This window comes from Pongo pygmaeus, chromosome 7 (genome assembly GCF_028885625.2).
Source record: "Pongo pygmaeus isolate AG05252 chromosome 7, NHGRI_mPonPyg2-v2.0_pri, whole genome shotgun sequence".
NCBI classification, from domain to species: domain Eukaryota; kingdom Metazoa; phylum Chordata; class Mammalia; order Primates; family Hominidae; genus Pongo; species Pongo pygmaeus.
The window spans coordinates 39,234,836-39,258,131 of NC_072380.2; the positions used below are offsets into that span (position 1 = coordinate 39,234,836).

Consider the following 23,296-nt stretch of genomic DNA (forward strand, 5'->3'; position numbering starts at 1 on the left):
TCCGGGGCGCGGACGGGGGTGGGTGGTAGGGGATGTACGGGTGTGTATATGGAGAGGTATGCCAGGCTCTGCCCCTTAAAGTTTGGGGGCCGGCGGAGGCGGCGCCGTGGCCGGGAGAAAGTGTCTCTCATTTAGGAGCGTTTGCAGGTCCAGAGTGAAGTCACTGAAGAGTGGACGCGAAGAAGGAGCAGGATGATTAGACCTCAGCTGCGGCGCGCGGGGCTGGGACGATGCCTCCTGCCGGGGCTACTGCTGCTCCTGGTGCCCGTTCTCTGGGCCGGGGCTGAGAGGCTACATACCCAGCTGGCCTGCCCCCCGGTCAGCCAGCCCACGCGCTGCCCCGCGCTGCCCACCTGCGCGCTGGGGAGCACGCCGGTGCTCGACCTGTGCCGCTGTTGCCGCGTCTGCCCCGCGGCCGAGCGTGAAGTCTGCGGCGGGGCGCAGGGCCAACCGTGCGCCCCGGGGCTGCAGTGCCTCGAGCCGCTGCGCCCCGGGTTCCCAGCCCGACGCTAGGAAGGGCCGTGTGCGGCAGCGACAGGCGCACCTACACCACCATGTGCGCGCTGCGGGCCGAAAACCGCGCCGCGCGCCGCCTGGGCTAGGTCCCGGCCGTGCCTGTGCAGTGGGGGAACTGCGGGGATACAGGTGAGCCGTGGGAGGCGCGCGCCCTCGGGACACTTTCTAACTCTGGAGGAGCGTAAAGGAACAAGACCTCACTGAGACCACACAGTTCGCGCCGGGTCCTCCTGCGTCATTTGCCTCCTGGATTCGACACCTCTGTGTTCCTGATTTCCTTTCCTCCTTAACAGGGGTTCTTTACCGGCTGCTACGTGGTTTCTCCCTCCCCATGCACATTTTGAACACTGTCTTGCCTTTAACATTTTTCCAACTAGGATAGCAGGTCTGGTTCCCTCGAGGCGTACTCTTGAGCCAGTATTTCTTCACAGGGACCAGAAGCGCAGGCCCGCTCAGGAGGAATTACAACTTCATCGCGGTGGTGGTGGAGAAGGTGGCGCCATCGGTGGTTCACGTGCAGCTGTGGGGCAGGTAAAGGAGGAGGAGGAAGACCTCCACTGTCCCAGCTAATGGTTTCTGCGTGCCTACCTGCTCCAGACCCTTCGCAAGCGTCGTTTAATCCTAAAAAAACAGTGAGGAAACTGAGACGTAAAGAGGTGGAATAACCTGTTCAAGGTCATTTAACCAAAGAGCAGAGGCACAAGGATGCTGACTTCCAAATCCGAGCTCCCCCTGCCCACTTAGGTGGCTGATGCTTTTTCCCCCTCCTGCCACAGACAAAATTTAAGGTCAGATGTAAGAGCTAGTAGGCATTTTCTTTTCTTTTTTTGAGACAAGGTCTTGCTCTGTCACCAAGGCTGAAATGCAGTGACAGATCACGGCTCACTGCAGCTCCATCCACCGGGCTCAAGTAATCCTCCCACCCCAGCCTCTGGAGTAACTGGGACTATAGGCAGGTGCCACCATACCCAGCTAATATTTGTATTTTTTTGTAGAGACAAGGTCTTGTTATATTGCTCAGGCTGGTCTCGAACTCCTGGGCCCAAACGATCTGCCACCTTAGCCTCCCAAGGTGCTGGGATTACGGGTGTGAGTCACCACATCCAGCTTAGTAGACATTTTGGTTGTGATCTTGCTCAGCCCCCACTTTGGATACAAGGAAATCCAGACCCAGAGAGCAGGGTTAATTTGTCCTATGTTACCATGTTACGAGGCCAGTTGGTGGTGGAAACTAAGCCAGAATCAGAGCCCTTTGATTCTCTCCTGCCTGGGTCCTTGATACTGTGGTATGAGGCTGACTTTTGCCTCTAGTATTAGGATTGGGTTCAGCCTTTTCGCAGCAGAGAACCCATGGGCTGCTACACTAACCAGCTCTGAAGAAGCAGTGTCCCTGGAAAAGGAGAGCTGGACCCAGCTCTCAACCATGCTCACAAGAGATGGCTGGGGCCCTGTACGTGCCAAGTCCATTGATACATGGAGAAAATTTACACATAGCCAGGGAAAAGTGAAATGTCTGAGAAAACTGTGATGGAAGACTGGGAGCGGTGGCTCACGCCTGTAATCCCAGCACTTTGGGAGGCCGAGGCGGGTGGATCACCTGAGGTCAGGCGTTTGAGAGCAGCCTGGCCAACATGGCGAAACCCCATCTCTACTAAAAATACAAAAATTAGCCAGGCCTGGTGGTGCATGCCTGTTATCCCAGCTACTTGGGAGGCTGAGGCAGGAGAATTGCTTGAACCTGGGAGGTGGTTGCAGTGAGCTGAGATTGTGCCACTGCACTCTAGCCTGGGCAACAGAGCGAGATTCTGTCTCAAAAAGAAAAAAGAAAAGAAAATAAAAGAAAACTGTGATGGAGGTATGTTTAATAAGAGTGAGGTTCCCGTGACTCTCAGATTATATGGCTGTATCCCCTAACTTTCTTGCCGTCTGTTTACACTATTGTCTTGCGGAGACAGGTGACTTCACGGCAGCATGCTTGTTCCCGTGTACAGTGGCTCTGGGTTCATAGTGTCTGAGGACGGGCTCATTATTACCAATGCCCATGTTGTCAGGAACCAGCAGTGGATTGAGGTGGTGCTCCAGAATGGGGCGCGTTATGAAGCTGTTGTCAAGGATATTGATCTTAAATTGGATCTTACGGTGATTAAGATTGAACCGAATGTGAGTATTTCAGGGCTGAGTCAGAGTCTACATATTTGGGGATTTTTATCTATTAGCTGATATTTTCTGCCCCACTACACTCTCACACCACATCTTTTCTGTCGAATTTATGCTTTTCTCTGGTTTCTTTCTGTTCTTTACTCCCTCTTTTGTTTATTTGCTTCAACACCTTTCTGTATATCCCTAACCGTTTCTTTCTTTTCTTTCTTTTTTTTTTTTTTTGAAACAGTCTCCGTCGCCCAGGCTAGAGTACAGTGGCTCAATCTCAGCTCACTGCAACCTCTGCCTCCTGGGTTCAAGTGATTCTCCTGCCTCAGCTTCCTGAGTACCTGGGATTACAGGTGCCTGCCACCACGCCTGGCTAATTTTTGTACTTTTAGTAGAGACTGGTTTTTACCATGTTGGCCAGGCTGGTCTCAAACTCCCGACCTCAAGTGATCCACCCGCCTCGGCCTCCCAAAGTGCTGGGATTACAGGTGTGAGCCACTGCGCTTGGCCTCTGTTTCTATTAACTATCAAGCAGTCTTTTTTTTTTTTTTTTTTTTTCCTCCTTCAACTCCTTCTTCAACAATTGCTGCTTCAGGGAAAATTATTTCTCTGCTTGTCTTAGGATATCAGAAATTACTGCAATGGACTCAAAGTTGCTAAGGAATACTTTGAAGTCCTTACTACACATAGTACTGGTAGTCTGCACATCAGATATATTGACATGGTGTCTGAGAGCTTTTTAGAAGTTCAGAGTCTCAGCCTTTACCCAGATAGATGTGCTGACTCAGAATCTGCATTAACATAACATCACTAGGTAATTTGCACGCACATTACAGTGTGAGAAGTGTCGCCCTGGGTGATCTCCTTTCTGTTTGTGGCTTATTCACTTTGACTGTTAAGCTTTGAGCTGGAATGGTGCTGTGTAAATTGCTAATGTCAGTTTATGTTCATCAGTGACTTCACTGACTGTTTACTAATAGTAATTTCTACAAAGTAATTGTTTTAGATCTTAGAAATGATCCTAGTCATCTTAACAATCAAGAGCTTCACGGTAGTTGGACTTTGAGGAAGAAGTAGAAGACAGTCATAGAAGCTGTGTGAGTGGGTGCTTCTCAGGTGGTAAGGGCCAAGGTGATAGAGACAGCGTCATATATGTGTTAGACACACACTTTGGCAATTCTGATCTTGATTTGTTCTTTACCCTTTCTGTCCTCCTCATCCCTCTTTGGGCACGTGCAGGCTGAACTTCCTGTATGGATGCTGGGAAGATCATCTGACCTTCGGGCTGGAGAGTTTGTGGTGGCTTTGGGCGGCCCATTTTCTCTGCAGAACACAGCTACTGCAGGAATTGTCAGCACCAAACAGCGAGGGGGCAAAGAACTGAGGATGAAGGATTCAGATATGGACTACGTCCAGATTGATGCCACAGTTAATGTAAGTCACTTAGGACAGAGGTGCCCAACCCGTGGGCTGTGGACCAGTACAGGTCCATGGCCTGTTAGGAACTGGGCCGCACAGCAGGCGGTGAGCCACAGGAGAGTGACAATGACTGCCCGAGTTCCACCTCCTGTCAGATCAGCGGCGGCATTAGATTCTCACAGGAGTGCAAACCCTATTGTGAACTGCACATGCAAGGGATCTAGGTTGCATGTTCCTTATAGAATCTGACTCATGCCTGATGATCTGAGGTGGAGCAGTTTCATCCCAAACCACCCCTCCGTCTGTGGAAAAATTGTCTTCCACAAAGCCGGTCCCTGTGCCAAAAAGTGGGGATTGCTGACTTAGGAGGCCTATCCTCAGATCACACAATATTGGCAGTTCAGTGAGAAGAATATGTCAGAGTGAGCTTTGGGGATGTCCAGGTTTGGTTAAATCGCTGTGGGAGGAATGGAATGCCACTTTGTTAGAGTCTGTCCTGTTCGCTGTGATTGCTGGCATCCATGCTATTGGGTGGTCTGTTGTAGAGGTCACCCCTCCTGTAAGAAGGTGGTGGTCCCTTGGCGGGGCACAATGGCACACGCCTGTAATCCCAGCCCTTTGGAAGGCTGAGGCAGGCGGATCATGAGGTCAGGAGTTCGAGACCAGTCTGGCCAACATGGTGAAACCCTGTCTCTACTAAAAATACAAAAATTAGCTGGGCATGGTGGCGGGTGCCTATAATCCCAGCTACTCAGCAGGCTGAGGCAGGAGAATCACTTGAACCGGGAGGCAGAGGTTGCAGTGAGTCAAGATTGCACCATTGCATTCCAGCCTGGGCAACAGAGTAAGACTCTGTCCCAAGAAAAAAAAAAAAGTGAAGGTGGTGGTCCCACTGCTATAGTTCTTTACCTACACTGACTTTGGTTTTGGTGATGATAGGGGCACAATTTTGCCGGCCTGGGGGGAATAGGAGCTTGGTGGGCTGCTTTTGGTAAACTGTTTTGGGAGCTATGTATAAAGGACAAGGGGGAATGTATTCATTAGCTTCACGGATGTCTTTTTCAAATTCTACTTTTAGTATGGGAATTCTGGTGGTCCTCTGGTGAACTTGGTAAGTGATCACTTTCCTTGTTGCTTCATGTTTCTTCTTAACTTTAAAAGACTTTATTAATTCCAGGCCAGGGGTGGTGACTCATGTCTGTAATCCCAGCACATTTGGGATGACTGCTTGGGGCCAGGAGTTTGAGGCTAGCCTGGGCAACACAGCAAGACACCATATCTACAAAAACAAAAAAGGACTTTACATATTCCATGATGCAGACTTGGGTGCCGCTCTTGTGTAGAGAGCTGTGGAATGGTGCTTTTCTGTTCTTGGACCTTAAGTCAATAGTTAGAAAAAATTCAAGATTGTTATCCTAGTGTGTGATCTCATCCCACTGAGAACACTAGGGTTCTCGCTCTGGCTTCCTTTGAAATTTCTCTCTTCCCCATGCTTTCTGTTTTCATTGGCTAGTTACCAAAAGCCCTGGATTTTATTTATTTATTTATTTAATAGAGACAGTGTCTCACTATGTTGCCCAGGCTGGTCTCAAACCCCTGAGTTCAAGTGATCCTCCTGCCTCGGCCTCCCAAAGTGTTAGGATTACAGGCATGAGCCACCACGCTGTGCCAAAAGCCCTGGATATTAAACCCAGGTTTATGCCAAATGACCAGCTTTGCTATGAAATGTAGATCCTTGAAGACCCCTTGATGCTTCATATGAAGAACTATCTCTCATTTAAAAATGCTAATTACATAATGTCATCTGTCCAGGTTTTTAGTCTTGACCTCTTGACCTGCTTATAGATGAGAGAAAAGCTACAACCAGCACTCCTGACTTCAAGTGAGCTGCCTGCCTTAGCCTGTCAAATACATTGCTGTGTCATGTATTCTTAAATTGTATTCCGTGTCTCTAGTGGAAATGCCAGGGTTTCTAGTTGCTCAAATACATGTGAAAACCTAGGAGAGTGCAATGCTGTTTGACATATAGCATGTGATCATCCTTTCTGAGTCCATTTGCACTGATTGCTTTTGGTTCCTGTTTAAATATTACATTTGCTTTTAGAATGAATTTTATGCAAAATGATTTTTTTTTTTTTTTTTTTAACTCATAGCATTGCATGTCATTTTTGTTTGTTTTGTTCCTGCCTTCTCCATTAGACAATGAGTTTACTAGAGCAGGGATGAAATGCAGAATTTCAGGCCGTATCCCAGACCTACTGAATTACAATCTATAGTTTAACACAATCAGAAATCTCTTTTCTGGCTGGGTATGGTGGCTCACTCCTGTAATCCCAGCACTTTGGGAGTCTGAGGCGGGTGGATCACCTGAGGTCAGGAGTTCAAAACCAGCCTGGCCAACATGGTGAAACCCCATCTCTACCTAACATACAAAAAACAAAAAAATTAGCTGTGCATGGTGGCATGCGCCTGTAATCCCAGCTACTTGGGAGGCTGAGGCAGGAGAATCGCTTGAACCCGGGTGGCAGAGGTTGCAATGAGCCAAGATTGCACCAATGCACTCCAGCCTGGGCAACACAGTGAGACTCCGTCTCAAAAAGAAAAAAAAAAATCTCTTTTTTATCCTTTCCCATTACCTAAAAGGCTAAAGGAAGATGAGGTACATAAAGAGGAAAATATTTTCTACCTCATACCTTTAGCTTAGCAGAACTTTGTTCCCTAAGGTCAATTTTGCTAATTCTTCTGAATAGTTTCAATGCAGTGTTACTGACAATCCCACAGCTTTTTACCTTTTCCATGTTTATTTTTAGTTTTAAATAATAAAAAGGCAAATGCTCCTTGTCCTTCTACCTTTGTCAAAATACAAACTGTGGCTCACTTTTAAAGTCAATGTAACTTACTAAAGGAAAAAATGAGCTTAAGATTTTTTTTTTTTTTTTTTGAGACGGAGTCTTGCTTTGTCGCCCAGGCTGCAGTGCAGTGGCGCGATCTCGGCTCACTGCAAGCTCCGCCTCCCGGGTTCACGCCATTTTCCTGCCTCAGCCTCCCGAGTAGCTATAGGCGCCCGCCATCAGGCCCGGCTAATTTTTTATATTTTTAGTAGAGATGGGGTTTCACCGTGTTAGCCAGGATGGTCTTGATCTCCTGACCTCGTGATCCGCCCGCCTCGGCCTCCCAAAGTGCTGGGATTACAGGCGTGAGCCACTGTGCCCGGCCATGAGCTCAAGATTTTAAAAAGTCCTCAGCATCCTTGATCCTTTGGCCATGAAAAGAAGGTAACTTCTGCGCATGTGCAGTTACCCTTTGCTGTCCCATCACACTATTTGCCCTATAAAGGCACATCCGTTGCTCTCTTTTGAAGTACAAAGTTCGTCTCGGCCCTGTTTTCTGACCCTAAGTAACTAGCTTCACTCCTTCCTCTGCTTGTTCTGGTCTTGCACTCATCAGTTTGCAAAACTTCATGACTGAATGATGTCCCCTCCCTTGCCAGGATGGTGATGTGATTCATCGAGGGTGACTGATGGAATCTCCTTTGCAATTCCTTCAGATTGAGTTAGGCAGTTCTTGGTAGAATACCATGAGTGCCAGTTGAAAGGTAAAGCAAGTTGGGATTTTTTTTTTTTTTTTGGTTTCGTCTTGTGCTTTTCAGGAACACTCAATCTTTTGTGGTGACACCAATTTTTTTGTTTTTGTTTTTGAGACACAATTTTGCTCATCATCCAGGTTGGAGTGCAGCGGCGCCATCTTGGTTTACTGCAACCTCTGCCTCCTGGGTTCAAGCGATTCTCCTGCCTCAGCCTTCCGAGTAGCTGGGACTACAGGCACCCACTGCCATGCTCAGCTAATTTTTGTATTTTCAGTAGAGACGGGGTTTCACTATGTTGGCCAGGCTGGTCTTGAACTCCTGACCTCCAGTGATTCGCTTGCCTCGGGCTCCCAAAGTGCTGGGATTACCGGTGTGAACCACCACGCCTGGCCCGGAGACAGCCATTTGAATCCTGTAGACTACTGGGTCACTCATTTGTACTCAGCTCCTATAATGGTGATTTGAGCAGCAATACTGGGGGACTAGGCACAAACCAAGCATGAGTTGTACCCAGAAGTATTTGGATTGAGCTAATGTGGAAATGAAACCCAGGGGCTGGAGGCGGGAGGTGGGTGGGAGGAGTGTAAGTGCTAATGACAAAGGTTCTCTGAAGCCTGTGTTTCATCCAGGTAACCTGAAAGGACAGCTATGATGGCAAAGAGATCCTGGGACATGGGTGTCTTTTAAGCTGCGCTAACAGGAAAGAGGTTTTGTTGTAACACATCATAACTTTCCTTTCCAGGAAAGGCATTTTCAAATAAGAAATATCTGGGTCTGCAAATGCTGTCCCTCACTGTGCCGTAAGCATGTGTTTGAATATGTCTGGGTTGTTTTTCAGAGGCAAAAACCATAGCTGCATAGTCTTAACAGAAAAGCTGAGCCACTTGGACCATAGCCAGGTACTCTTGTGACCCTAGGCCCTATCTGTCTCAGGGTATGTATCTGCCTCTGCCTGCATCAGCACTAACTATACATAGTTTATTTCATTGTGGGTGTATTTTATAATGTCCAGTGGTTCTAGGCTTTGGGATAGAGGCTCAGCCCGAACCAAGAGGAGAGTGACTGTGATTAGCTTGATGGAATCTTCCTTGGCCCTTGTGAGCCTTGAGCAGAACAGAGTACCTACTAAGAGTTTCAGGCTTTTACCAGGGCTCAGGAGACTAATTCATTGTTTCCTAATCTTCTCACTTCTCTTAGCCTTAGTGAAGAATTGAAAATGCATTATCCAGATTTCCCCGATGTGAGTTCTGGGGTTTATGTTTGTAAAGTGGTTGAAGGAACAGCTGCTCAAAGGTAAGAGAAGTGAAGGCCTTTGTCATCTACCTTTGCTTTTTCTAGATGTGTGCCATGGTAAAACGCATGGGGGATCCAGACTTGATCTGTCCAATACAGTGGCCACTACCTACATGTAGTAGGTACTGAACACTTGAAATGTGGCCCGTGTGACTGAGGAACTGAATTTTGAATTAAAGTAAGTTTAATTTAAATGAAAAAACCCAGGCCAGGCGCAGTGGCTCACGCCTGTAATCCCAGCACTTTGGGAGGCCAGGGTGGGTGGATCACCTGAGGTCAGGAGTTTGAGACCAGCATGGCCAACATAGTGATACCCCGTCTCTACTAAAAATACAAAAATTTGTGGGTGCGCCTATAATTGCAGTTACTTGGGAGGCTGAGGCAGGAGAATTGCTTGAACACAGGAGGCAGAGGTTGCAGTGAGCTGAGATCACGCCACTGTACTCCAGTCTGGGCGACAGAGCAAGACTCCGCCTCAAAAAAAGAAAAGATATTATCATTGTATAGTAGTATATTGGGGGTGTGTGTTATTTCAAGTGGATTTCAAAGACATAGGAAACAGAATGTAAAATAACTATTTTAAAAATATCACATTAAATGATAATATTTGGATATATTGTATTAAATAAGATATATTATTAAATTAAATTCATCTGTTTAAAAATTTTTAAAAACAGGGCTACAAGAAAATTTAAAATTACATATGTGGCTTGCATTATTGTCTATAGGACAGTGCTGATTTAGACTTGGGTACTTATAAAGGCTTTTTTTTGTATTTTGGGAGGGGGTGGTTCTCTATAGTCTAAGAAGAGCTCATGTTATGAGTTAATAGCATAAGTTTAAATTAATTTGGCTAGGAATTCCCAAATCTACCCTTTCAATATTAGTAGTTATTAACTATTAAGTGATTAACACCTATTAGGTATTAGTAACTATTAATTATTCATTAATAGTTTTTTTTTTTCTTTTGAGATGGAGTCTCACTCTTGTTGCCCAGGCTGCAGTGCAGTGGTGCAATCTCGGCTCACTGCAACCTCCACCTCTCAGGTTCAAGTGATTCTCCTGCCTCGGCCTCCCGAGTAGCTGGGATTACAGGCACCTGCCACCATGCTTGGTTAATTGTTGTATTTTTAGTAGAGACAGGGTTTCACCATGTTGGCCAGGCTGGTCTCGAACTCCTACCTCAAGTGATCCACCCACCTCGGCTTCCCAAAGTACTGGGATTACAGGCATGAGCCACCACACCCGGCCATATTTTAGGTATTTTAAAACAAATTTTTCGGCTGGGCATGTTGGCTCACCCCTGTAATCCTAGCACTTTGGGAGGCTGTGGTGGGAGGATTGCTTGAGCCTGAGAGTTTGAGACCAGCCTGGGGAACATGGTGAAACCCTGTCTCTACAAAAAATAAAAATTAGGCCAGGTGCCATGACTCACGCCTGTAATCCCAGCACTTTGGGAGGCCAAGGTGGGCAGATCACTTGAGGTCAGGATTTTGAGACCAACCTGGCAAACTTGATGAAACACCATCCCTACTTAAAAAATATAAAAATTAGCTGGGTGTGGTGTCGCATGCCTGTAATCCCAGCTACTTGGGAGGCTGAGGTCGGAGAATCACTTGAACCTGGGCAGCAGAGGTTGCAGTGAGCTGGGATCACGCCCCTGTACTCCAGCCTGGGCAACAAAGCGAGACTCCATTTAAAAAACAAAAACAAAAATTACCCAGGCGTGGTGGTTTGCACCTGTGGTCCCAGTTACTTGGGGAGGTCGAGATGGGAGGATCACATGAGTCTGGGCTGTAATGAGCTGTGCTCATGCCACTACACTCCAGCCTGGGCAACAAAGTGAGACCCTGTCTCAAACAAACAAGCAAGCAAAAAAAAACTACACCAAAACCTCACAAAACCTACATTTTTCTTTGAACTCTGAATGACAATATCAGAGGCCAGCACTAAGACCTGTGTAATAAAGCAAAGGCCAGAACAGCTTCCAAAAGAAGGTTCTCCAGCTGATTTCACTGTTGTTTCAAAACATTTAATACTAAGTACTGAGAGAGGTGGCTTGTCCTACAAATATCATTCTCCTGGGCTTCTCTGTTGTACTTTTTTTTTTTTTTTTTTTGAGACGGAGTCTTGCTCTGTCACCAGGCTGGAGTGCAGTGGCGCGATCTCGGCTCACTGCAACCTCTGCCTCCTGGGTTCAAGTGATTCTCCTGCCTTAGCCTCCCGAATGGCTGGCACTACAGGCATGCGCCACCACGCCCAGCTAATTTTTGCATTTTTAGTAGAGACGGGTTTTCACCATGTTGGCCAGGATGGTCTCCATCTCTTGACCTCGTGATCCGCCTGCCTTGGCCTCCCAAAGTGCTGGGATTACAGGTGTGAGCCACTGCGCCCGGTCTGTACTTCTTTATTATCCCTTTCTCATTGTTTTTATTTTTCAAGAGCTCAGTAATCTGTTTAGATTATGGCACCACTTTCACTGGGGCTTTCCCCCTAGTGAAATCAGAGGGCACTGTTCAGCACAGCAGTTATAGGTCTCATGTTACTAAATATGGCTTGTCCCTGGTTTTTCTGGACTTTTCTCGTTCCTGCTCTGCTCCACTCTTCCCCCACTTCCTTATTTTTAAGTTCTGGTTCAAGACCAAAGCTATTTCTTTCAACTAAGTCCTTGCTACTCAGAATGTGGTCTGTAGACCAGCGTCATTAGCTCAGCTGGGGCTTGTTGGAAAGGCAGAATCACAGGTCCCACCTTTGGTCCACTGAATCGGAATCTGCGTGTTTAACAAGATCCCCAGGTGATTCATATGTATGTTAAAATGTGAAAATTAGTGCTGGAAGTTGCTGATAAACAGAAATTAGGACTGGGCATGGTGGCTCATGCCATGATGCAGGAGGACCATTTGAAACCAGGAGTTTGAGACCAGCCTGAGCAACATAGTTTCTAAAAATAAATAAATAAAATAAACAAAATCATCTGGGAGTGGTGGCAGGTGCCTGTAGGGAGGCTGAGGCAGGAGGATCACGTGAGCCCAGGAGTTTGATGCTGCAGTGAGCCATGATTGCACCACTGTATTCCAGCCTGGTTAAGAGAGTGAGAACCTGTCTCAAACAAATCTATTCTTTCTGGCTTTCACTGACTTATACCTAATAATAATGATAATTACACCATTATCTGGCACTTACAAAAGTTTTACTATATCTCAGGCACTATTTGAAGTGTTTTATTTTTATTATTATTATTTTTTTTTGAGACTGAGTTTCGCTCTTGTTGCCCCAGCTGGAGTGCAATGGTGTGATCTCGGCTCACTGCAACCTCCGCCTCCTGGGTTCAAGTGATTCTTCTGCCTCAGTCTCCCAAATAGCTGGGATTACACACCTAGCTAATTATTGTACTTTTAATAGAGACGAGGTTTCACCATGTTGGGCAGGCTGGTCTCGAACTCCTGACCTCAGGTGATCCACACGCCTGGGCCTCTCAAAGTGCTGGGATTACAGGTGTGAGCCACTGCTCCTAAGTCATCCTCCTAAACTCCTAAGTCATCTTCCTAAACTGTCTTTGTTCTAAGGTTATTTCTTGATTTTAGTTTTATACTTAAGCGTCTCTTCACATCCTCTTGCCTTAAGCTTCTTCTTTTTAAACTCCACATATCTTGATGATCAAACCACATTATCATGCTTCCTTGAGCTTCCGATTTCTATCAAGTGGTGTCTCCTGGAGTCATTTGCTGTTCCTTTTTCAGCCTATTTTCACCAAATCATTGGCATGGCTATTTCTGTATTGTAGTGTTTTATATTTGGAGCTGGTTTTTGCTTCTAGAATATATAGTCTACGTGAAGCAATTATGTTGAAGGCAATAAAGTCACAACTTTGGAGAAAAGGAGCCTAGAGCCAGGGCTGGAAATATTTAGACTCAGAAGGTTGGTGGGTTTTTGATTTAGTGGAAGCAGAATTCCTATAATGCAGCTCAGCATCCTTCCCAGCTCCATAAGCTGGGGAGGGGTAGGGAAGATGGGCAAGTGAGTGGGCTGCCACAATCAAACTGAGCCGTTTAAGTGTCTGGGAGAAAACATATCGCTTGGGCTTTTCACTTTGGCTGCTGAGGCTGGGAGTATGTTTGAAGTTCACAGAGGTCAGGGATTGATAGAAATTAAAAGCTAAACTCCCCCTTCCAAACCAATTCCCCAAAATGGGAGGAGTAAACTTCTCACATGATTCTGATAGGAAATTAATTTTATAAAGGTAAATAAGACAGTTGTCCTCTAGGTGACTTTTTTGCAGCATATTTTAGAATAGCTTTACGATTTGGAAGGATTGAGGCTATTTCTGGTTTGTATGCTTAATGCCAGCAAAATAGTGCCGTTAAGACAGAGATATTAAATTATAGATGGGGATAAGTAAAATTCTTATAGTTTCATGATCCGTTTTTTCTCCCTCTCTCAGCTCTGGATTGAGAGACCATGATGTAATTGTCAACATAAATGGGAAACCTATTACTACTACAACTGATGTTGTTAAAGCTCTTGACAGTGATTCCCTTTCCATGGCTGTTCTTCGGGGAAAAGATAATTTGCTGCTGACAGTCATACCTGAAATAATCGATTAAATATCTTGTTTTAAAGTGGGATTATCTAAAAAAAACCAGTTATATCACCTGGTTTGTATTGGAGATGTGCCAAACATGGCAAGAAGTTTTTGGATCTTTTTCTTACAAAGAAAAATGGATGGTTATCAACCCAAATGCCCATCAATGACAGACTGGATAAAGCAAATGTGGTACATATACACCATGGAATACTATGCAGCCATAAAAAGCAACAGTCCTCTGCAGGGACATGGATGGAGCTGGAAACCATTATCCTCAGCAAACTAACGCAGGAACAGAAAACCAAATACTGCATGTTCTTACTTATAAGTGGGAGCTGAACAATGAGAACACATGAACATAGGGAGGGGAACAACAACACATACTGGGGCCTGGCAGTGGGTAGGGTAGAGGAGGGAGAGCATTAGCAAAAATAGCTAATGCATGCTGCGCTTAACACCCAGGTGATGGGTTGATAGGTGCAGCAAACCATCATGGCACACATTTACCTATGAAACAAACCTGCACATCCTGCACATGTATGAAACAAACCTGCACATCCTGCACATGTATTTTTAATTTAAAAATAAAAATAAAAAGAAAAATGGTAATGTTATGAGACTACAATTAAAAAATAAAAAAAAATGGAGTTTGAAACACATACACACATTCAGGGATCATTAGGTTGGGGTACTATACTGTTGCTAAGATGCCTGACTATGTCAAGTGGAAGAAGAACATGGTGCCAGGAAATCTGGGGGAACTGATGACATTTTATTAAAGGTGTAAGAAACAACTAAAAGACAGGCAGTTTCTAATTTAACCTTGAGAGAAGGATACTGTAGTATTTTAAACCTTCTCTATAGCCATAAACTAGACATAACACACACATATACAAATGGATCTGTCTACCAAAATTTAAGAAACAAACTGAATAAAGTGCAAAGGCAATCAATTGTTAAATAATACTCCTTTAGTCCATCAGGTTTTCAGGTTGTATCACATTTGGTCAGGTTTGTGGGTAGATGGATGATGGGTGTCATTTAGAAGTCAAATGAAAACCGCTAATTTTGGATTGTCACATAGGAATATTGATGATTCTCAAATTACCACTCTAGCAGCGAGAACAACTTTTGTCTCCAGCAGCTTTACTGACTATAAGAAGGGCATCTTCAGTAGTTTCTAGTCTTTTAGCCCTTTAACCAAGCTCTTACCCCTGGCAACATAAATGACTTCAAGCCTTGGAGCTGCAAAAGTTTTTTTTTTTTTTGGTCAGAGTCTCACTCTGTTGCCTGGGCTGAAGTGCAGTGGCAGGACCTCTGCTCACTGCAACCTCTGCCTCCTTGGTTCAAGCGATTCTCTTACCTCAGCCTCCCAAGTAGCTGGGATTACAGGTGCACGCCACCACGCCTGGCTAATTTTTGCATTTTTACTAGAGATGGGGAGGCAGGGGGTGATGTTTCTCACCATGTTGGCCAGGCTGGTCTCGAACTCCTGACCTTAAAGGATTTGCCTGCCTCAGCCTCCCAAAGTGCAGGGATTACAGGCTTGAACCACTGCACTGGGCCTAAAGTTTCTTATTTTTTAAAGAAAACAACTTTTGGTAGGGTTATGAATACACTTAGGAGGTTAAAAAAAGTGTGAAATGAGGCAGGACTTGGTTAGGTGAAAAGTAGCATCTTATTTTGGGTAATATTATAATGTTTTATGTTTTTTAGACTTCCCTTAGAAATTTTTAAAAAAAAAATATATATGGCATCCTTGAACTCCCTTAAACTCTTTTATTTGTATAAATTTATAGGGTACCAGTACAATTTTGTTTCATGCATAAATTGTGTAGATGAACCCCTTTAAGTTCTATGTAAATTCTGTGTATGTAGATTTTTCTGGGGAGAGGGTCTGGTTTCTTCATGACCCATAAAAATTTAATAAATACTGTCTTAGGGTATAAAGATTATGAATTAAGTTTACCAATTGTTATGTTATAAGCAAGGTTAAGGTCAGTCTGGTACAGAACTTTCAAGACAGAATAGGATCATCTGTTTTAAATTTTTTACAGAAAATTGCCACCTTTAATAATGTAAAAACAGTGATTAATCAGGAATGATAAAGCAAGAAATTCTTAGGAAAGCTACAAAATGATAGAATGTATCCAGGGAAGTTATTTTAACTGTGATATTTGGTCTTAAATTCAATTATTATGAGGTAAATTGAGTGAGTTCTACCTTGTTTCTAGAATTTGTAAGTTATTCTGAGTAACAGCCTCTTCCATTGACTTGGCCACATTGCCCACCTTTGATTTTATATTTAATAGTTCTTTCAGCTTAGACTGCAAAGGATGAGAACTGAGTTTTTAAAACCACTTACAATCTGGAACATTTCCTTTTATTCCTGGTGATTTGGGAATGCAGAAGTGTGGCTGTATCTCTTTCTGACTGCTGCAGCCCACAGGGAGAGCTAATCACGAAGAATAGTTTTACAGAAACTTGTATGAAATCTTAATTTTATTAGCATGGGCTGGTAAATGCTGATTTTTAGATTGGATAATTCTGCCAGGAGGAATAGCTCAACTCACACATCTGATGCCGCTGGCTTTCAAAACATAAGCGGAATGAAAAAATTATTGCACTGCATATACTGCCTCTGGAACATAATGGAGACACAAGAGGGCTTAATAGGATGGCTCATTTCAAATGACTAGGTTTCTGCAAAACAAATATAATTTTGAGTTTACTCCCCCTACTGAAAATACTCATACAGTACTCCAAGTTGGCAAAATTTATTCTGCATTTAAATTGAGAAAGTCAGAATTTCAGTGTGTATTACAATCCACGGCCATTTCTACTTCTGCTGAAGATTTTCATTGTTCAGCTTCAGATCTCCTTGCACGAAGACTCAGGATCACAAGAGGAACGTGGATACAAATATTCATTTTGCTCAACTTGTAGGTCCACTTGCTCCAAAGGACTGAAGATATATATAGCAATGTACAGAAAGGAAGACTATGGAAACCCATCCACAGCTTGTAAACTCGCCACTATCCTTTATGTTTTGTGCACAAGAAAAGGAACAAATTTGATTCCCACAGCACTTTTTGCTTGTCATTCCGTCTGCAAGGTAAAATCTGGGTTGAAATTCCAAAGTCCAAAGAAGCCTTCTTAACCAAACAAATGCCCTCCAAAAGAGGGAAAATAACGTCAGGTCTGATATCAAAGAGGAGTTCTGAGCCTGTAGAGATGAATTCAGAAGACAGAGCTTTCACCTGCCTCCCTGGGCCATGACGGCAGCTCTTTTTAGTAAACAGTGCACCAGTTGCTGCCATCACTTGGCATCAGCCCTCCAGTAATTAGCAAAATAAGGTCAACAAACCACCAAATCCCAAGTCCTCCAAGTGTCAACAGCTTCCCTACTGCAGTGCCAGTGTGTCCCAAACAGAATCGATCCACACCAAAACATCCCAGGAAGAAGGAGTAGAGTAAAGTGGTTATGAAGTAGTGTCCAGTATACCTAGGTGAAAGGAATGAAAAGGACGATGTTTTACTGCACGAAAATTTAAACCCTTAAGGATTAGTGAATTTAACATAAGTGATGAGACAGTGCAGTGGACCCTCTGTGGCCTTTTACCCTCCATTTTATTTTCTTTTATGATATGGTCAGTGAGGTGAGAGGATCAGGAAAAACCAAAGTTTATTATACTCATAGGTCACAGAGACAGGAAGCACATCATGTTATACAGGGCTACCTGGCAAAGATACCAGGGTGGTTGGAAGATAGAAGTGAGGGGAAGGTTTTTGGCCACTATCTTCATTGGGGTTTCTGCAGGAAAGGCAAGACAGGGCAGGGCAAATAGTTTAGAACCGGCTAGTTTGAATAACCTCAGCAGGCTCTAAGGTATAGGAGTGGTCCCTGGTTACCTGGCACTTGGACCTGAGAAGACTAAGGCAGAGGAATATTATTTCCTGGGGTGTATAAGCCAGAAACAGAAGATAAGTCTCTAGACTAGTTTGCATATCAAAGGCATGCTGCTGGCTGGGCCCTTTGCTATCTCTAAGAAATGACTAGCTTCAGGAAGGGCAGTCTCTTCACAGCCAGAAAGGTTTTTAAGATGTCAAACATCATAATGTACAATAATTTAAAAAACTTTTTGACCATGGTGGTGGCTGATGCCTATAATCCCAGCACTTTGGGAGGCCAAGATGGGAGGACCACTTGAGCCCAGGCGCTCCAGGCCAACCTAGGCAACATAGCGAGACGCTGTTTCTACCAAAAAAAAAAAAAAAAATGCCAGGTGTGGTGGAGCACACCTGTAGTCCTAGTTACTTGGGAGGCTGAGGTAGGAGGATCGCTTGAGCCCAGGAGGTCGAGGCTGCAGTGAGCCCTGTTTGTCTGTTTGTCCCACTATACTCCAGCCTGGGCAACGGAACAAGATCCCATCTCCAAAAAAAAAATACGCATTTTTTATAATACACCCTCTTCATCTTTACTTTACTCTCCTCTAAGAATCTCTAGTTGGTAGAGGGTCTCAACAGAATACTTGCTAAGATATGGAGCATCTCTAAGAACAAATACCGACTTTTGCAGAGTTGGATTGGACAAGAAGTCATCAAGCACATTTGCACAACAGGCACCATGGTTGGAGTAGGAGTCTGGGCTCCCATCCTCCTCTGTAGAGGCTCTTTTCCTGAGACTCAGCTGGCTTCCTGCGTGTAGTTCTCTAAGGAAGCACTGTCCTTAAATGAACACTTGATCTCCATATGCTCTTTCCTGTTGTTTCGTGGCAGCGAAAAGCGAGGACTTCTTCATAAGGCTCTGCCCTTATCCACTGTGCTGACACAGCTGCAGTTACTCTAATATTACTAATCATAGTCATAGACTCTTTCCATTAGCAAACTGTACAAGGCAATTCTGTGCCTTCAAGCAGAATTTACAGAAATGACCTTGATCCTTTACCTTTATGATAAACTGATTTTCAGTGTGGAGCCTACACTTTTTATAATAAAACCTTTATTCCTGAAATACTAAGGCTATTTGCACAAGATTTATATCTATCGTAGGAATTTTGGGGCTAGATCATCTGGCCCAAAATTCTGTAGATAAGGGATAAACTGAGTGCCCAAAGGCACTTAGCAAGTTAGAGAAAGAGACAGTTAGAACTTCACCTTCCGGGCTTAAGTCCAGAGTCCTCTCTACTATAAACATATTGCTTCTGTCAATGAATTATGCACAATGGTAGCCATAGACCCTCTTTGGTGCTTAAAAAAAGTCATATCAAAAAATAACAATGAGCTGAGCACAGTGGCATGTGCCTGTTGTCCCAGATACTCGGGAGGCTGAGGCAGGAGGATTGCTTCAGCTCAGGAGGTCCAGGCTGTGATAAGCCGTGATTGCACCACTGCACTCCAGCCTGGGTAACAGAGTGAGACCCTGTCTCTTAAAACAAAAAATAAATAAATAAAAAGACAAGGAAAATGGCTCTACCTCCAACCAAGTACCAACTACTCCAATCAAAGTAACACTTACTTTATACAAGGTTTATTTTCTCGTAGAAAGGTCCTAGGACTGGCACACTCAATTCCATCTAAGGCATGGCACTGGACTGAAGTGTGTTCCACATCGCTGTAGGCCTGACCGCCGAACTGTGGAATAACAACCAAGACCAAAACCAACTCACCAGAGCAAGTGACACAAACATCTATCTTTATATTCACTAATAAAAGAATAAATGCTGCCTCAGGACTGCAATTATTCCAACAAGGTTGAGGTACAGCTGTGTTCAAGGGCAAGGAATTTAGTGACACACTTCTGAGTCCATCTTAAATGTACACTGTCTTAAATAAACTCCTGCTTTCTTCTTCATGACTGGCTTCTTCAAGAATATAGTAAAAAAAACCCCCAAACACACTCAATGTCATTAAAGGCCATTTAGAAGAGATGAACACAATGCTTTACTTATCTATACTTATAAGCATATGTATATGCTTATACATATTTATATATGCATATATATAAGCATATACATATTTACAGGAAAAAGCATATAACTGAGCATTTGGGAGTGGGTATTTAAAAAGTCACTGCCTATTAGAGGTCTCTTTTGTATCTATTAAAAATGAATAGAATTAGGAAAGAACTCAGGATATTATTTGACTCAGGACTTTATTTAGGTCATAAATGTGTATTACCTGATATCTATGGGACATCTGTAAGTTTAAATTCCAGCCAAAAATTTCAGAACTGGGCCTCTTACCATTGCTTAACTGAATTCTAGCCAAGAAATCACAGATATTCATTTTTTACTGGTACCTTATATCAGTGCTTATTACTATTTTCATTGGTGAGTTCCTCAAATGGAAGGGACTGGGAAATAAGAATGCTTACAGGATAAACTCAATTTTTAATTAAGATGGGCAAAAGTGATCTCTATACAATATTAACTCAAACTTTAATCAATAATTATCAACAGAGTAAAATTTCATTGTCTTAAAAAATATTTATCTATACATAACTTCAGTAAGAGTTGCCCTTTTAGTCTTATTACTGTCAGGTTTATTCCTCTGTGTCTGATTTAGTACAAAAAATGCCTTCCCATCATTCTCTTAACACCTGACCAAATCTTGACTTGCATTATGTGCCATAATAGGATGCTGAGTCCATGGTGCGGAGGAGATACATGAACTTCACTGGTTATTTTTAGAGACTGATTAGGAACTGTACACTCAGCTTTACGGATATTACTAATAAAACTTAATAGCTTTTTTCCATTCCAAGAAGCCACTGTTAACCAACGGCTTCTGCTGGCATGCTTTAATGTCCTATAAAGACATATACTGATAGACGCTATCTATCTCCTAAGGACATGGTGGAACCTGTTTGCCTGGAGAAAAGAAATGTCATTGGCAAGAGAAGCTCTGCCCCAAATGCATGTGTAACAGAGATACTGCCCAATCCATCACCAGTGTTGCAAAGTGCACAGACTTTCTTTTGCTCTTTCAGGAAAGGTTCATGCCTTGAAGGAGAGTCAGGGGTGACATTTTAGTTTCAAAATCTGTCAGTGGTCAAAGGAACCAAAGACAGGTTGGTCTTTGCACCTGGGTGGTTTTGGCACAAAGATTGCTCCTTCATAAGGAAACCAAATATCTTGTTCAGTCACTGACCCTGGCCATACTGGAAATTTCCAGTAACGGTCTTTCTGAGGAAATTCTTCACAAAACTTTGTACCTCTTATACTTTTATGTAATAGCATTCAGACATTCCTATTTCGTTATTGAAGGGTTTGCTCTTACAACAAAACAAAAACTCACCTTGAGACAACCATAACCAAGTTCCTGGGATGCAGTTGCATTTCCAACATGATCCACTGGGTCTTCACATTCTATAAATTCATCAGGTCTGTAATTCACCAGTAAGATCATGATCATCATCATACGGTCTTTGCAAATCGCTGTTTGCATGCACGTAATCAGAACAGGCAAAAGACATTCCTTCATCAAGTTTTCTGGGGTTCAGTTTCACCCTGCTGACCTCTTTCCAAGCCAATTAAACTGAAGCACAGCAGGTCAAATGGACAGCCACCCAAATGAACCTTTTGTTGGAGAAGGGAGGTGTTTCTGGTCCTCTTTCTATAAGGATTCTACTTCTGCCATGGTTTCATCTCTTCAGTAGGCAAACAACAAGATTCTGGGGGCAAAATTTAAGCCAAAGTATTCTCAGTCCTCTTTGCATTTCCCAAATGCCTTTTCTTGTTTGATCAAAAAGAGATGTTAAAAAATGGCGTGATTCTGCAACGGTAAGAATATTGATTGCTTTCTTAAAAAATGCCTTGTAGGCAGAGACAAGTCAGTTACTCCATTTATCCCTTACTCAGTACTGGCACCGAATCGACCGACTAATACTCTCCTTGGGCTAAAGGGCGCAGGGCAAAGAAAGCACAACCTTACGCCCTTCTTCCAGAGGCTATATGATGTTACTCCTACCCAGTTTTCCTCTTTGCGGATTCCAAAAGCTCTGTCACTGACACACAAGGGTTTTCTCTGCACGGGCTGTGAGAAACCTAGTTCATGGTATTTGCCTCCGGAATGACCACTGGGTCCTCAGAGGGGCAGGGTCTGAAAAAATGCAGCGTCCCCCCAACGCTGCCTTCCCTTAACACCCATATATTCCTGGCACACCCTCCACGTCCACCCGCCTCGACCACTGGTAGCTTACAGGTAAGAGCAGAGGATGACCGGAGAGTGGGGGTCGCCATATTCCCAGCTCGCAGCACCCCCGGGGCCCTCCGGCTGGGCGGCGCCAGCGGATGTGAGCTCAGGCTCAGCGGTCGCATTTTGCGAGTGGCTCCGAGACACACAATGCAGCAGAAGTAAATTCCCCAGCAGCAAAGCCGCCTGGCCGCACAGAAGTAAGTAACTAACCGGGCAACCACCTAGCACCATCTTCCCGGGCACATGAGCGGAGACCCGGCCTCAACGACAACCCCAGGCCAGCAGCACAGACCCAAGGACTGCGTGGTCAGGCCTTTCCGCGTAGCCCCGCCCGCGTAGCCCCGCCAAACAGCCAATGGACGCGCAGCTCAACGCTCCACCTACCTCCGCCAACCAACCAGAAAAGGCCGAGCGGACGGGCGGGGCTGCACCGCCCTCCGCTTCTGCTTCTCGATTCCTCTTCTGGGTCTCATGCTCCTCCTTCTTTTGCGCCGAATGCGTCCTCCAATCGGATCCTTCGACCCCCTAGGTGGGCGTGCCCGGCAGCCGGCAGGGCGGGGCGGATATGACTGGCGGGCCGACTAGTGCGGGTTGCCACCGCCGGTTTAGAAATCCTATTCTCGCGCCGGGGACTGGATTTTTCCCTACGTCAGCGCAGCTAGGCGATGTCGGGAGCGAGCTCGGACCGAGGGCTCAGTTGCGTCAGTGCCGCGCGCGTGCTCGTCCCCGGGAGCGCGCGCTTCCCGGCCAGACTTGGGGCCCCGGCAGGGTTGGAAAATGATGGAAGAGGCAGAGGTGGAGGCGACCGAGTGCTGAGAGGAACCTGCGGAATCGGCCGAGATGGGGTCTGGCGCGGGCTTGCCCTCGGGGACCCTTCGCGTCCGGTGGTTGTTGTTGCTTGGCCTGGTGGGCCCAGTCCTCGGTGCGGCGCGGCCAGGTGGGTGTCCGCCCCCCGGGTCGGTTGGGACGGCTGCTTCCTAGGGACGGGGCGCTCGGAGTGAACCTGTGGTGCCTGGGAGTGGAGGGGCCCGGCCTGGGGATTGGACCCGGGGTCGGGGGGCGCGGCCGCTCCAGGTGTGTGCGGACCGGGGTAGCACCCGAGGCGCGGGGTTTGGCGCCCCAAGCCCTTCTTGGCCCGGGTCCGCTGCCCGGCACCGCTTCCTCCGTGTCCTGTTCGATGGAGCGAAGAACGCCCAGCGTCCCCCCATCCCCCGCCTCCTCGCGCGAAGCCGGGTCCCCCAGACGCCCCGAAACCCGCGCTGGGGCGGGCGCTGACCTCGGCGGGCCGGAGCCCTGCAGGCTGGGCGCGCCCGCAGGCGTTCAGTCCTCCAAACGCCTGCAGGGAGGGAGCTGGCTCTCGCTCGTGGAGTTAATGTCGCTTGGAAAGAGACTGAGAGATGAAACTTTTGCTGCAGGTTATAATTTGAAATTTTGACGTTCATGGTATCCTTGGGTCAACACAGCTAAATTTAATGGTGGAATAAAGGTGGGTGGGAGGACGCTCATTTCTCTTGGGTCATTTTTGTAGTAAGAATATTTTGTAAACGATG

The 23,296-nt window shown here is 45.3% G+C and overlaps 3 protein-coding genes across 6 annotated transcripts in view; 2 read left to right on the forward strand and 1 right to left on the reverse strand.

The window, feature by feature from the left end:
• The first annotated feature begins 64 nt into the window (after nucleotides 1–64).
• HTRA4 (HtrA serine peptidase 4) lies at nucleotides 65–14,126 on the forward strand. The gene is given in 11 exon segments (XM_054497739.2): nucleotides 65–499; nucleotides 502–645; nucleotides 948–1,047; nucleotides 2,472–2,676; nucleotides 3,904–4,098; nucleotides 5,162–5,194; nucleotides 7,574–7,583; nucleotides 7,586–7,678; nucleotides 8,412–8,469; nucleotides 8,867–8,962; nucleotides 13,404–14,126. Coding segments are annotated over 11 exon segments (1,404 nt in total). The 5' UTR covers nucleotides 65–192; the 3' UTR covers nucleotides 13,567–14,126.
• A 1,905-nt stretch (nucleotides 14,127–16,031) lies between these two features.
• Nucleotides 16,032–22,971, reverse strand: TM2D2 (TM2 domain containing 2). 4 transcript variants are annotated; one of them, XM_054497743.2, is made up of 4 exons: nucleotides 22,131–22,971; nucleotides 20,847–21,323; nucleotides 19,066–19,181; nucleotides 16,032–17,052 (listed from the first exon to the last, which is right to left on the reverse strand). In XM_054497743.2, the coding sequence occupies exons 2-4, from the start codon at nucleotides 21,030–21,032 to the stop codon at nucleotides 16,839–16,841; spliced, it is 516 nt and encodes a 171-aa protein (XP_054353718.2). In that variant the 5' UTR covers nucleotides 21,033–21,323; nucleotides 22,131–22,971; the 3' UTR covers nucleotides 16,032–16,838. The 4 variants fall into 4 exon arrangements, with proteins under 4 accessions (XP_054353718.2, XP_054353719.2, XP_054353716.2 ...); XM_054497744.2 differs by lacking the exon at nucleotides 22,131–22,971 and adding an exon at nucleotides 21,957–22,096; XM_054497741.2 differs by lacking the exon at nucleotides 22,131–22,971 and adding an exon at nucleotides 21,751–22,096 and having other exon boundaries at nucleotides 20,847–20,934.
• ADAM9 (ADAM metallopeptidase domain 9) overlaps nucleotides 22,326–23,296 on the forward strand; it is a 108,027-nt gene continuing 107,056 nt past the window's right edge. Inside the window, exon 1 of the mRNA XM_054497740.2 lies at nucleotides 22,326–22,683. Coding sequence (XP_054353715.2) covers nucleotides 22,587–22,683 — 97 coding nt within the window. The 5' untranslated portion in view covers nucleotides 22,326–22,586. The remainder of the gene's footprint in view (nucleotides 22,684–23,296) is intronic.